Source organism: Leucopleurus acutus (genome assembly GCF_964270905.1).
Source record: "Leucopleurus acutus genome assembly, chromosome: 2".
NCBI lineage: Eukaryota > Metazoa > Chordata > Mammalia > Artiodactyla > Delphinidae > Leucopleurus > Leucopleurus acutus.
Window position 1 is genome coordinate 115,256,273 of NC_139143.1, and position 16,119 is coordinate 115,272,391.

General features: G+C 33.7%; 1 protein-coding gene across 2 annotated transcripts in view; it reads right to left on the minus strand.

Annotated features, from left to right (window-relative positions):
- Window positions 1-366: 366 nt before the first annotated feature.
- The window catches only part of PKN2 (protein kinase N2), a 129,161-nt gene continuing 113,408 nt past the window's right edge, over window positions 367-16,119 (minus strand). For both annotated transcript variants that reach the window (XM_082832737.1, XM_082832736.1), the window contains 7 exons: window positions 14,632-14,808; window positions 9,745-9,807; window positions 8,419-8,495; window positions 6,241-6,383; window positions 4,001-4,108; window positions 3,715-3,795; window positions 367-3,627 (listed from right to left, as the gene is read on the minus strand). In XM_082832737.1, coding sequence (XP_082688863.1) covers window positions 3,424-3,627; window positions 3,715-3,795; window positions 4,001-4,108; window positions 6,241-6,383; window positions 8,419-8,495; window positions 9,745-9,807; window positions 14,632-14,808 — 853 coding nt within the window. In that variant the 3' untranslated portion in view covers window positions 367-3,423. The remainder of the gene's footprint in view (window positions 3,628-3,714; window positions 3,796-4,000; window positions 4,109-6,240; window positions 6,384-8,418; window positions 8,496-9,744; window positions 9,808-14,631; window positions 14,809-16,119) is intronic.

Consider the following 16,119-nt stretch of genomic DNA (forward strand, 5'->3'; position numbering starts at 1 on the left):
GCTTGGATATTCCCTAACTCTTAGGTGCTGAAGCCCTAGTGTGTGCAGATTCATGCTCAAGTTTGTTTGCTTACTTTGGGGTGAGGGGTTGCCAGAGACCACTCTTATCTTTAATGAGACCAGCAATGACTCAAATTATGTTTCGTACTGGATGTCTGAGAGTTTCTACTTAGTCAAGATACTAGAAGAAATTACACAAGATTTCTGACACTCAGAAGTTACTTTACAAACTTACCTCTATTTATATATGTATATATTTACATACATATATTTATAAACACATGTAGTTATATATGTATATACATATAAAGCTTATATCTCAGAGAAACACTAGATCTCAAAAGATAGCTAGAAGGTAAACAAGAATTCTATATTAAAAATATGATCCGGCATTTGTTCTTTTGGGTTTCTCATACTCACCCTCAGTTGCTTTGGGAAGATCAGCAGCACCTGTAAAAATTTTGTTAGATTTGAATCTATAATGCAGCTTTCACCTAGTCAACATACAATGGTGATTACATTATGACCTTAATCTGTGTCACAGAGATAGCAGGGTTCTTTTTACATTTCTGAAATATTCCATTTGTAATTTTTGAATAAGATGACTATAAAATAGCTAGTATTGTTTTCATTTACCTATTTTCTGAAAGGTCAGATTCTAAAATTAAATAAGTTATTCTCAAACAAGAGAAAAGTACATATAGTACTAGTGCTTGCATTTTAGCATTAATGTTTACCATTCTTCATTTATGAAGACTTTGGTGCCTTTTTTTATCACCTTTCTATCCTTAGTGTCTAGCACACAGAAGACGTCCCATAAGTAACCACTGAATGAAAGATGCTACTAAACTTACAGGAACAGAATGCAAAATTTCCCCACTGTTACCAGTGAAGTAGACAATTTGGTTTGACTCTTAATGATTTTGCCCTTCCCTAGGACAAAAAGTACCTGCAAGCAGGCTAACTAAAGTTAACTAGTCTTTGAGATCTTGAATCTAGGAGAGCTAATACATATTCTGACCAATAGGAAGTTTCCAAAAGGAAATAATACTTAAAAACAAAGTTACAAATTACAATCTAATAAACTTTAATTTGTGCATTTGTGGTAATTTATGACTGCAAAACACTTTTTCTTAAAATGACATAAAGGCACATTTAATTTGAATGCATAGTGTACCATCCTAAAATATCTTAATTTCCTTACAAAGTGCTTGAGCAGTCACTTACACATACAGTAATAACAAAATATATTTACATTCTATAGAGTTTAAAAATTTTTAATCTGACTAAAATATATATATTTTTGAAACTACAGAAAAAATTAGTGCTTTCTTCAGCTTAATTAGTGAATATACCCTGCCCTCTAATTTTTTAGTGATTGACTTCAATTAAAAAAAAATTCTGTACACTGTGTAGTTACAAAATGCTATGTCAGTTTTTAATGCTAAACGCCTATTTTAGACATTGCTTTCTATGCATATTTGAGAACCAGAAAAGGTGAGCAGACTGTACCTCAAAAGTATTTAGTGTTTTTTTCAATGTTGTGTTAACACTGTTTACATTAAAACCAGACAATTAAGCTAAGATCCTCTACTGTCCTTCACCAAGGAAGTTAACTGGCATTTTAAAAGAATTTTAAACAACATATTGCTGCTCCCTCTTCCTGTAAGATTTTCCCCCAAAGGATCATGGGTAATAATCAATTTGTAAGGAAACAGGAATTATCTCTGAACAATTTAACTGTTCTCAGAGTATAGCAAAAACATGCCAACACATCCTGGCAAGGCTGAAATATTCATAAATGTTTTAAGCTTAATTCTCTATAAATCAATGTGCTCTAATTTTTCTCATAGGATTTAAACTTGAACAACTTTTGAGACATAGTGATTAAATGGTTAACTCAGTATGGTTAGTTAACAACTTGCTATTCCTGAGGTATGATGGCCCTAACATGCTAAGCACAGAATCAAAGATGTTATTACTGAACTAGGGAAAAACAACAAAGTCAGACTAGGAGGGAAAACAATTAAAACAAAACAAAAAAACCCAAAACTCCAGGCAAGTAGAAAAGTCATGGCTTGCAGAAAGACTTCCCTATCCTTATAAGAGCATTAAAAAGCCACAAATGGATCCTCTGAAGAGTTGTAAAAAAGTATTTGATCAAATTATTTTTGAGACTTTTGAGGTACAGCTTTAGTGTTATAATAATTTTTATAAAATATAGACTGTTTTATCAAAAATATTTATACATTCTGTTATAAAATATTGCTTTTGCCCTCAGTAACTGCCAATATAAAATATGGATCCAGTGGCCTAAAATGTACAAATGCACTTAACGTAAATGCTGGAGTCTGAGGTGTCTGCTTGGCCACTGTACAAAAGTGATGAAGTGGTGAAATTAAATAATAAACCTACAACATAGAATACATTACAACTTGCACATATACATGTTCACAGCATGTATACAATGATAATCCCTATGTTTTAACAAAGATATAGTTCCCTTCTACAGTAGACACAAGAACAAGATGAACTAGGTTGATAAATGTACAATATCAAAAAAAGGAGTAATCAGTTCACTGATTTGGGAAAAAGGTATGACTGAACATACTGAGTATCTAGACTTTGGGAATGCATACAGGTAACAGTATCTTGGTTCAGGCTGATAGTAAGTCCTCATTCTTAAAATTTTAAGTAAATGTAGATGTTTAGTTGTTTCTGTTTGTTTCAGCATAGTTGGTTTAATAAACATAATTGTTTGGCAAGTAGCTCTGTTGGAAAGCTATGAGGCTCTGTTACACGGTTGGTAAAGATAAGGCAATAAAAATTTTCTCCTAATAAATATAGAAAATTTATAATACATCAACTCATTCTGTTAAAGAAAAAAAGCCCCAAAATGTGCACAAACTAATTTTTTTGATATTACAGTAATTTCTTAACAAAAATAAGAGCATTTGCCTTATTCAAACAGAATCATACTATGTGTGAATAGTAATAGCATCCCAAGCCCTTTTTTCCTCTTTTTGTAAAATACAGCTAAGGAAAGTTAACTGATTAATTTTCCTTCCATTTAAGACAGGAGTACAGCAAAGCTAGGGACTGTAGAAGAGTGGTTTTTTTTGTTTCTTCTTTTTTTAAAAAATAAGACTATTGATCCAAAAGTATTCATTTCTGATAGATTTTCATGGCCGATGTTCATTCAGCTTAAACTCCATGAAACTGTTTCCAGTGTTCAGATTTACGTTGAAAATACATTGAAAAGCCACTTTTCAAGAAGGTATTAGAATAGTATTTTTAAACACATCTTCATATGTTTAAAAAAAACTCAGAAGCTTTTGTTGGCACAGAGAGCAAATGAAGGGTTGCTATTTTTAGGAGGTCTTCTTATGAGTCAGTCTGCTTGGTTTCACATTGTGTAGCAACTTAACACCAATCAGCAATGTAGTCAAAATCTCTGAACATTTCTTGCTCCTCTTCTGAAAGTATCCTTGGTTCTCGAGGTGGAGTCAGAATAGGTGCTTCTGAGGTAAATTCATCATCAAAATTACTAACATCTTCCCGCCCTCTAATTGTAGGTACAAACGGCGGCTTTACTTTTTTGTCCATCAGAGCACTCCAATCAATTAGCTGGATTACAAAATATAAAATGACCAGTTTAGTTTCCTACTCCTAATTGCTACAGTTTCATAAAAAATATTAAACTTTCATACTTACTCGGAAAAATGGGTGCTTTTTTACATCCTCTGCATCTTTTTCACCAGCTCCAAGGCGCCGCTCAGGATTTCTTCTTAATAACTAACACAATATAAAGGAAGAAAGGTAATATAAGACCAGGGACTCATTGACAAGGATTCTCATAACTTGCAAAGCTTTAGATGTTTCTTTTGGTATGTGTTTGTCTAAACCATGCAACATCTATAACTGAAAAACAACTTCTAAAATTCTACTGGGAAATGTTCTTTAAAAAATGTCAGTAGTTTTATAAATCATTAATTCTTACCCTTCTCATTATTGAAATGGCTTCTGTAGATAAGAACCTTGGATACCTTACTTCATCATTTACAATACTGTCAAAAACCTCCTCTTCATCATCACCAGGAAAGGGAGACTAGAAGAAATATCCTTGAGTCAGTCAAAATGAGTTTCAGTACAGTAAAATCTCATCATCTATTCAAAGTTCCGAAGTACAATCAAGAACCAGATAGTGAGGAAAATAAGAAAAAGGAAAAACAAAAAAACAGACCCACCAAAACATCAAATAAGGACTACAAGAAATCACAATAGACACACAATAGATAGGTAACTACTAACCAGAGGATACACCATATACTCTTACTGAAATCTTCTTGTGGAAAGACAGAAGGAAATGGGTAAGGCAAATACAGTAATACATGTTACTACAGAGGGAAGCACAGACTTTGTAGAAATACATCAGACATGGATGTGGTTTGAATTTCACAGTCAACAGCAAACTAATGGTGGCAAAACACAATTAGAGACTGCAGGCATAATGACTGCACTTAGAAGTAACTGCCGGGACTTCCCTGGTGGTACAGTGGTTAAGGATCATCTGCCATCGCAGAGGACACAGGTTTGAGCCCGGGTTCGAGCCCCGGTCTGGGAAGATCCCACATGCCATGGAGCAACTAAGCCCATGCGCCACAACTATTCAGCCTATGCTCTAGAGCCCGTGTGTCACAACTACCGAGCCTGCGCCCTAGAGCCCACACTCCACAGCAAGAGGAGTGACCACGGTGAGAAGCCCACGTACCGCAACGAAGAACAGCCCCCGCTCATCACAACTAGGGAAAGCCTGCATGCAGCAACGAAGACCCAACACAGCCAAAAATCAATAAGTAAATAAATAAAATAAACCTATTAAAAAAAAAGTTCAAGTATGTCAGAGCTTACAGAAACAACTAGTATGAGTACTTCTGGCACTCACAGAAAATAAAGACCACTGTGGATTAGGGATAAAATATATCTTTCCATCTTTATGCTTTTCTAAATAGAGGTGAAAAATTCAGATCTGAACCCATGGTCTTAAGAAAAGAAATAAATTTGGGTATATTAAATACCCTATCCTGCAGGCAGCAAACCACAATGGTTTACAGACAGGTTAAAATCCCAGCTCTACCATATGAGAGCTGTGTGACTTTAAGCAAGCTATTAACTTCTTTGTGTCTCTATTTATGCATCTGGAGATAAACATAAGACTACTATTGAGCTCATTAAAGTTTGCTGAAAAATGAAATGAGCTAATACTTATAAAGCACATAGAATAGTGCCTAGCACACAGTAAACGTTTTAATTTGCTATTTCTTTTCCTCCTTTTCCAAGTTTCCACTCCAATTTGACATATCAAAAGGTACTGTCATTGGATGAACTAAATTCATTTATTTACTTGTTTGGTATAAGTGCCACTAAATGACAATCACAGGGCAAAACTTCAGAAATGTCTGACATTCAATAATTTAGTCATTCATCATTCAGCTACTAGTTTTTTCATGCCTAGAATGTTCAAGGTTGGTCATTGGCATCAGGGAAATGGCAGAACAATGAACCAATGCAAGGTAATTTTTCTTGCATCTCAAGATCATCAAACCCATCTAAGTAATTTTCAATTACTTGTCTAAATGTTTACTCTTTTTTAATTCCACCCTAATTTATCATTTCCAAAAATTTATAACAAAATAGATTAGTCTCTTCTTACTGCTTTATTAATTAGATATAATTCACTGTTTTCTAAGTGTAACAATTTCTGTATACAACTAAGTTACCCCCAGAAATTTATTTTAAGTTAATCTAAAGAAAATAGTAGGAAAAAAAATGTTAATCTTTTCAATTCTACTGTATCGCTTTTGAAGGTAACATTTATTTTTGACTAATATATAGCTGACCTTTCTTTACAGGTACAGAGTACATTCCTTTTATCAGTCTTCTTGCTTTCTATTTCTTATGAAATAATCAGTTATGTGTGATTGTGTTTAAAAATATAACCAGAGCAACACTGAAATATAAGAAACTATTTTTGAAGCATTGGTATACATTCCACAGATAATATAAAAATCTAAAAAAGATGGTGAAGGTAATATAGGATCATAGGCAATTACTAATATATATATAAATATTTATTAAGCTTAAGTTCTACTTACGCAGGAAACATATTAAGTGGTTTTATAAGTGACATGCTTTGTTCTTTCAATCACGTTTCCCTTTTACCTATTTTATACTGCTTACCTCACCAACGAGCATTTCATATATAAGTACGCCAAGGCCCCACCAATCTACAGCCCTTGTATAGGATGTTTCTGTTAATACTTCTGGGGCAAGAAATTCAGGAGTGCCACAAAATGTGCTTGTCCTATCTCCAAACCCCATTCCTGAAAAAGGTAAAATTCAAATATTTGTTAGCAAAGAAAAAAATCTGGCAAAAAAATTAGAAGATATCCTTAGGAAGCAAAATTAAAGGTGTACATTTGTGCATGGTAATCAAACTCAAAATACATTAAAGACTTTAGCTAACTCGTTTTCTAAATATGTTTCTCAAAATTTAGTAATAAATTAGTCATATATACATTCTACATATTGAAGAAAATGTCTCATTGTATTCTAAACTGCTAAAAGCACATTATACACATCATCTTATGAAAGCTGACCTGTTAGTTGGGATAGGAGGAGAGGAGCCTCAGGTAACTTATCTGCAGAGGTGACACCCGAGTTCAGTGAAGGATGAGCAGACATTAGTCAGCAAATAGAGCTGAGATGAGTGATAGTGGTGGAGAGACAAAGACTGTAAGCAGTTTATTGTTGTTGCAACAGAAAGTACTAGGCAGACAGCTACAAGGGATCTGGCTGGAGAAGGAGGCAGGCAGATCAGGAAGGGCAATGTATATCACATCTTTGCCACTGAAGGTTTTCAGTAGCGGCGTACCATGGTCAGATTTGTATTTATATGTGCCCCTTTTGCATTTTAGCAATTACATGGCAGACTGATTTGAGGGAGAAAAAGAACAGAGACAGAAAAGTTAAAAGGCTATTAAAGTAGTCTTTTCAAAACAAGATGATGGTTGGCAGAGGTAGAGGGAAGATGAAAAACTTAAGAAATATTAAGGCGGTAGATGTCAGCACAATTTGGTGATTAACAGGATGTAGAAAGTAGTGAAGAGGAGAGAGTCCAGGATAATTCCACATTTTCAAATTGGGAGATTGAGAGGATTGTGGCACCATCAACTTCAAATGAGACTGAGGAAAAGAAACTTGCTTGCGCAGCGTTTGAGGTACCTGCTGACCAAGTAAAACTGTCTAGTAGATAGTTGACTATATATGTCAGGAAAGGAAATAATAGATTTGGAAATCATTAGAATATAGTTGCTAGTTAAAAACTACCTGAGAAAAGCAATGGGCTAAGGCCAGACTCTAGAGGAACAAAAGCATTTAAGTCAATAGTGTCCAAAAAAGGAAAAAAAACTTTCATTAGATTCAATAATTAGGAGGTCAGTTGGTAACTGATGGACACAGATTTATAAAGTTCATTCATTAATTCATCCAATTACTTATTAATTAAGCATTCACTGAATACTTAAGCTGTGCCAAGCACTATACTATATACTATGGAAAGAAAGCTGAATAAGAAACAGGAAGCTATCAGAGTAGAGGGGGAGACAGACAATGTTTGCTACAATACAGTGTATTAAGTGTACCTATTTACTATATGTTAGACACTGTGCCACATACTTATCTCTAATTCTCATAATACTCCTAAACAAGAAGGATTATATTTATTTTATAGCTAAGGAAACAGACTCAATGAGGTTAAAAGTAACTTGTCCAAAGACACAGGGCAAATAAGTGGCAGTGCCAGGATTCAAACTTAGGACTGTGTGGTGCCTAAGCCCATGCTCTTTATATTTTCTTATGCTACCTCTTGATTCAAATTTCCCCAGTTTACATATTTATTTACATATGTTTGTGTGTGTACTCACACACGTATAGGTACATAAAAGATTCTTGAGGCATATGCATATATTTTTCCTATTTTAAATGTTAAAAGTTTTAAGAAGCAGGAGAGAAGTTTTTAGGCACGCATAATTTACTCTGCACAATCCCAGCAAAGCAAAAAATTTGGTGCTTAACCAATGCTTTCTTAGAGTAGAGAGAATTATTAATCATACAAAGAGAATCTTATTTTTATACTATGATTTCTGAAAACCTAACCTTATTCATATTCACAGAATAAATTCTTAATAATATGATAATTAGGTTATATGAACAACCTGTAAGTCTCAATAAAGAATAAGTTAAAGTTTAATTTTTAATAAATCAAAAAATACATTTTGCTCTCCACAAATCTGAAAACTTCCAAAGTACAAAGGAATAGTAATCTATTAGAAAAAGCATTTTAAAATACCCAATTACCTTCTTTGCAAAGACCAAAATCAGCAATTTTCACAAAGCCCTCTGTATCTAGCAATAAGTTATCCAATTTCAAATCTCTGTTCAGGATAAAGAAATGCAAAATGAAAAAAAAATCAATAAAATCAGTAGATAATATAATAAAAATATCATTTTAATAGGAGCCGTACTTTCTCTTTACTAAAAATGAATTTTTTCAAGTTATGGTTTGAGATTTAAATACTATATTACAAATGTTCATTTTCTTCCTTTTGGCAAGTTTATTACTTTACAAAAGATAATTTCTGAATATTTTCCCCGTTATGCAGAAAAGGAAGAATGTATCTAAAAGAGAAATGTTTGATCTATTTAAATATATATTTTAAAGCTCAGAAGGAGTTCATAGATCTTTAACTCAAGTTTAATTAATTAATTAATTCTTTAATTAATTAATGGCCATGTCACGCAGCTGTGGGGATCTCAGTTCCCCTACAAGGGACTGAACCTGAGTCACGGCAGTGAAAGAGCCAAATCCAAAGCACAAGACCATCAGGGAGCTCTCGGACTTGGACTAACTTTGAAGTTTGCCTACACGCCATCCATAAGAATGAATTATCAAACAAACAGTATAAGTACGGTATAAGGGAGCAGGTTTAACCTTCTACGAGAATAATTCAAAATAAAGAGGAAGCTATTAAGTCATATTAAATGATTACAAATTAAGTTGAAAATATTTTATTCTTTAAGTTAAATAGGGCCATTAGGAAACTGTTATCTTGGAAACATTGTTAGAAGTTTGAATAAACTGATGTTTACAGTCTTTTAATTCTTACTGGCCTTCCCATAATTTGTCTGATCTAGAGCAATGTTATTCAAAGTGTTAACCATAGACTAATTGCTGGGCTATGAACTATTTCTAACTAGTCTGCAATTTGGTAAGGAGTTTGTGCCAGTACATAAATCAGATATGTCACCAAGTACACTGTCTAGTTGACAGCAAGGCTTAATGAAGGAAGCAAGGTGATGTTTTATAATCTGGCACAAGTGGATCAGTTGAAATATAAAGTATTCACCAGGATGAATATTGTTGGTAAATTGTGTTATCATAGGTCAACTTATAATTTGACTATTCTAATTAGGTAATGGGCAGAGGACCAGTAACAAAGAAATTTATCATATAATTATCGTGATAACCATGTCTTTCAAAATTGGAGTTTAACTTTTTTAGTGATCAGTTATCATACAAAAGAGAAAATTAAGAAGCTGGTTAAACAAAATATCCTTCTTAATTATCTTTAATTCTACTTCATATCAAAATAAGCAATTAGAAAATATCAAAACTTTACTTACCTATAAACAATTTTGTGTTCATGTAAATACTGCAACCCAAGAACTACACATGCAGCATAAAATCTGTTTTAAGAATTAAATCAAAAGAAGTTTAATAAATTCCACTACTCATGAATCCCAGTTTATACTTTTATGCTTCAAAGCAGAACTCTGTAGTTAACTAATTTCACAAGTATTTATTTAGTCCTTACTATGTGTCAGACATATAAGTAAGATATGTGCTAAATATTAGGGGTGAACTTTAAAAATAAGAAAAATACAGTCTCTAAAATGGAAGCCATTAACTTTGCCTGGTGGAGTCATTGAAGCCCTTGGGGTAGACATTTGATCTGGTTCTTCGAAGAAAGTACAATATGCCATCATAAAGGCAGGACGGTATGAAAGGTAGAACTTTTGTATGGGAAATATAGGGTATGCTCCTAAGAGGGAAAGGAATAGGCGTGTAAAAGGCATAACCTGTTTGACAACCATAATGAGTTTGTTGTGGCTGAAGTAAAGGATAAGGAAGAAGCAGCGGGAGATGCAGCTGAAAAGATAGCCTGAGATCAAGTTGTGAAGGACCTTGAATGTCATATTATGAACACAGGCATACCTTGTTTTACTGTGTTTTTACTTTATTGTGCTTCACAGACAACTGTGTTTTCTTACAAATTGAAGGTTTGTGGCAACCCTGAATGGAGCAACATTATGGGCTCCATTTTTCCAACAGCATTTGCTCACTTCAGGTCTCTGTGTCACATTTTGGTAATTCTCTCAATATTTCAAGTTTTTCATCATTATTATATTTGTTATGGTGATCTGTGATTTCTGACATTACTATTGCAAAAAGATTACGACTTGCTGAAGGATCAGATGATTGTTAGCATTTTTTAACAATAAAGTATTTTTTAATTAAGGTATGTATATTGGGTTTTTTTAGACATAATGCTATCGAACACTTAATTGACTACAGTATAGTGTAAATGTAACTTTTTTTTTTAAATTAATTAATTAATTTATTTATGGCTGTGTTGGGTCTTCGTTTCTGTGCATGGGCTTTCTCTAGTTGTGGCAAGCGGGGGCCACTCTTCATCATGGTGCGCAGGCCTCTCACTATCGCGGCCCCTGTTGTTGCGGAGCACAGGCTCCAGACGCGCAGGCTCAGTTAATTGTGGCTCACGGGCCCAGTTGCTCCGCAGCATGTGGGATCTTCCCGGACCAGGGCTCAAACCCATGTCCCCTGCATTGGCAGGTGGATTCTGAACCACTACGCCACCAAGGAAGCCCTGTAAATGTAACTTTTATATGCACCAGGAAACCAGGAAATTCACGACTCACTTTATTATGATATTTGTTTTATTATGATGTTTGTTTCAGTATGGAACTGAACCTGCAATATCTATGAGGTATGCCTGTACTGAAAATTCTTCTCTTAGTGATAGCAAATCAAACAATTTTAATCAGGGCAGAATAATCAGATTTATGTTAGAGAACTTTCTTGATAGTAGTATGAAGTGGAGTGGAAGTAGGTAGATATCCAGAGGGAAAAGGAACAGATAAGGCTAAAATGATAGTACAGATGAAAGATCATGAGTACCTCTAATGTAGTGGCAACAAAGAGAATAAGAGATGGATTCAAGAGAAACTTTAAAACGAGCATGATAGGACTCGGTGTCTCATTAGCTATAAAGGATGAGGGAAAGGGAAAAGATGAAGATAACTCTCAAGGTTTCCTTTTTATTGTAATGAATAGGTGGAGAAATACAGAAGTAGCCAAAGTTTTGTGGGGAAAGTGAGTTTGCCTTTACACATATTGACCTCAAATTGCCTTGGGACAGGTGAAGAGGTCTAGAAATTGGATAAACAGGTTTAGATCTTAGAAAAACTTCAACCCAGCTAGAATATTAACTCTTGAGGGATCGGACCATGTTTGTCTTTTTCAGTGTTTAGCCTAAATGCTTAGCAAAATGCTTGATACACAATAGCCTTACTGAATAAGGAGGTAGGTAATAAATAAATGAATGAATTAAAAAATGCAGATCTGTCTTCAGTGTAGAATAGCCTATAAGGAGACACTTAGGAGAATCAGTTCTTAATTTTACAAGTAACACATGGATATTTCCTCTATAAAATACACATAATACCCCTACCCTAAAGCACAATTTTTCATTCATCCATCTCCATTTCACCCTGATGCCACTACTATCCATAAAGGTAACTACTTTTGTTAGTTTGGTGAATGTCCTTCATATTTTAGAATGCATTTACGTGTACATGTAGATATGTTTTGTGTTTATTTTTACAAAAATGGAACCATAATTTGGAGATTTTTTAAACGCAACTATTTATAAATATTTGATTATACATTAGACCTTATGTAATTATTTATCATAAGTTTAAAAGATTTAGCCGAAGTCCATTAAAACAAATGTGATTCTAAAATTGCTTAAGGTACTTTTTTTTAAGCAAACTTATTTTGGTGGCAAAACAATACTGTAACAATCATAAAAATACCCTGATTTCTCTTTTGCTCCATTATTTGTAAACAGATTGTCCTAATGATACTTAATAAATAACTGGGTATACTGGGTATCATCAAATCAAACCTTTAAGATAAATATTTTACAGAAGCAGAAAATGAAGCTCTCAGAAAGAGTAACTAATTTATCTAAAGCGACATAGCCAGAACACAGCAAAGCTAGGACTCAAATTAATTTCGATTCCTTCGTCTCAAGCAATAAGAATACAATGTTTGCCTAGCATATGTGAGTCACCCTTCTAGGTGTTCCACTAGTACATAGAACACACATAGTCCTTGTTGCTCCCCTTTAGTGAGGGGAGACAGACAATAAAAATGTAAAAAATAAATAAGGTGATTTCAGGTATAAAGTGCTATGGAGAATATAAAATATAAAATAGAATAGAATGTGGCCTGATTTAGACGTTAGTGATACAGTGGCATTTTAATTAAAGTAATGAGGAAAGACCTCCAAAGAAATGACATTTGAGGTGAGATCTGAATGATTAGAGGGAGGTACTTTAGATATGAAGTATTGCAATAAAGCGTTTTATTCTTGTATTTCACTGGGCTTAATTGTTTCATTGGTACTACATAATTTGTACTCTCAGGAAAAATAAAAAGTTTTTTAAGGCAGAATAGGATTTTATATTTATTAAAGAAAAGGCATAACAAAACAAATTCCCAAGGCAGTTAGCACAAGGCTAGGCGTAGTCTAGATGCCCTGCTTTTAATTTTTAAATATTAATTTTTAAATATGCAGGGAATTAATTATTAGTAGCCTTCTATTATTTTGTGGCTTTTGCCTCCTTTTCTGAAAGCTTCACTATCCATCAGAACTAATGCCCTAGTACTACTATCTGCTGTATTATACTTCTGATGGTTATGAGAATCAAATAAAGGAATGAAAGTAAAAATGTTACACAAATGTCAGCTGTCAGAATACAGACAAGTGATAAAAATTCAATAAAGTTTTACTACTGGTTTATGATTTTTATGATTTGGGTTATGTTTTGGAGGTATAATTTGGATGCTGCATGTAAGGAAAAAAGAGAATCAAGAATGACTCCTGTGTTTCGGCTTGAACAACTGGTAGATGGTATTGCCATTTAATAACAGAGAAGCCTAGAAGAGTAACAGGCTGGGGAGTGGTGCGTGAGGTGGGGGAAAATGGGAAATATCAGGCGTTCATTTTGAGATGTTAAACAAGAAATACTTATTAGCCATATAAAGGGAAGAGTCAAGTTGGCTGCTGAATGTTATTGGAATTGGAAGTTTAGGTAAGAGGTAAGGGCTGGAGATATACATTTGGTAAACACCTGCATATACAGTGTAGCTATTAAGAGTATTTTCCTAGGTTCAAATCCTAGCTACAACACTTAAGAGCTTTAAAACTGGGATAGGGCTTCCCTGGTGGCGCAGTGGTTGAGAGTCCGCCTGCCGATGCAGGGGACATGGGTTCGTGCCCCGGTCCGGGAAGATCCCACATGCCGCGGAGCGGCTGGGCCCATGAGCCATGGCTGCTGAGCCTGCGCGTCTGGAGCCTGTGCTCCGCAACGGGAGAGGCCACAACAGTGAGAGGCCCACGTACCGCAAAAAAAAAAAAAAAAAAAAAAACTGGGATAACAACAGGGGAAGAATATATAGAATATAAATATATATATAATTTAATCACAAATGTTTGCTATTATTTATTCTTTTGCATCTGAATAAATAAAACCTTCATATAATATCAAATTCAAAAACTACAAAAAGGGGTTTAGTGATAAATTAAAATATTTAACACAGTACCTGACATCCTGTAAGCATTCAGTGAAATATATATTTTAAACAGTATACCCAGTTATTTATTAAGTATCATATCTGGATTCCATGCCTTTCATTGGAGGCGATACGCATACCAATTTCTTTTATATTCTTTAGAGGTATTGTAAGCACATGCAAGCAAACACTTAAGACATACTCTTTTAAATTACCCTTTAAAATGCAAATACAAATATGGCATACAAATATATAATACAAACTCTTCTACATTTTCTTTTTTCACTTAACAGTGTACTTTGAGTATAGTTAATATTTAAAGCCATGGTCCTAGATGGCATTCCCTAGGGAGAAAATATACTGGAAAAAAAGAAATTTTACTAAAATAAACCTAAATTGTATATCTAAATTATCAATTGTGATTTAGGGTAATCCATGAAATTTGCAACATGAACAACAGAGAAAAATAGATACATTTATTTATGGCAAAAAGGTAAGTAAGGAGTTCTATTATTTCTTCATCTATTTTCCATATGAGGGAAAAAAATAAATCTAAAATTCAGAGAGCTTTTTTCCTTCCCAGAAAGAAATCAGTCATGAAGAAACTCAGAGAAATGCTAAATACTCACACAGCTCTTGGTTCAGAAAAGACATCAGTATGAATGTGCATCATTAGGTCCCCACCGGCAGCATATTCCATTACAAAGCAAACATGCTCTTTGGTTTGGAAACATGCAAAAAGGTTCACCAAAAAGGGATGCCTTACACTATTCACAGTTTCAAAAATTCTTTTTTCACACATCAGGCTGTAAGAGAAAACATTTAAAAATCGCTGGTATTTTTTTTTAAAGTTCTAGTTGGAAATAACATTCTTTAAAAATTACTAAACTCTAAAATGAGCAAAGTTCTTAACCATTATAACTTTAAAACCATAAAACGTGTCCTAGTTTTGCTACAAATGCTTTGAAAAATTTGGGCTACTTGATATATATACCTTTAATAGAAATATATTAGTGAAAACTAAGTATGATTAGCATGACATAAGTTCACATTGATAGTATCAGAGTAGCACACATATGGCTAGTGGTAATAGTTAATAAAAAAGGCTTAATTAGGAGTGAATTGTGAAAAATTTTCAGGAATTGGTCAAAGGGTTTAGCAACCTAAAGCATAATTTTAAAATACAAATTTTCTGCTCAAGGCAATTTCAAGGACAGTATATATTTATAATTCACAAGCTATGGTATCCAAATATTCTATCATATAATATATGAAGCTGAGAGGTAAAGATACACTGCATAAAATTTTAATTTAGAAGGCTAACTGGAAAATAAAGAGGTTACATGGAGAATTCTATAACATACTTCAAGGAAGCTCCTGGAGAATGATACAATTTATCTATAAAATCTATAGCTATCACAGGTTTCCCTGTAAGAACTCTTACAAGCTGCTTAAAAGAACAGTGGTCAAACTTACTGACTCTGAAACAATTTTGCCTGAATAGCAAAAAATACCACTCTTCTTCCCCCTGAAAATATTTAGTAAATCAACCTGACTTAAAACTCAAAGCAGACATGTACACACTGCTATATTTAAAATGGATAACCAACAAGGACCTACTGTATAGCACAAGCAACTCTGTTCAGTACTATGTAAAAACGTAAATGGGAAAACAATATGAGAAAGAATAGATACATGTGTATGTATAACTGGGGAAAAACAAAAAAAAAGAAAACAAAATCTGAACAACAACAACAAAAAACACCTCAAAGCAGAAGAAAACCAGGTCAAATATTATTCAAATACAACTTGGAATTAACACTTTAAACACCTGATCAAAATAAATATACCTACAGACGTATTTTATTACCAATTAAATTACATTTATGTTTCTAATACAAAATAGGCATTTTTGTTTGTTTTTGAGACTGGAATCAAAAATTGACATTGTTTGTTGAAAAGCATTAATAATGCTTTCATTTTTAAAATTAAAGAACTCCTTAGATGTGTGTGTGTGTATTTGTGTGTGTGTGTATTTGGTTATTGATTTCAAAATACCAAACCAAAATTCTAACGTTAGAAGGAGGTAGACCCATTCTCCTTTCTTTTGGATCTCT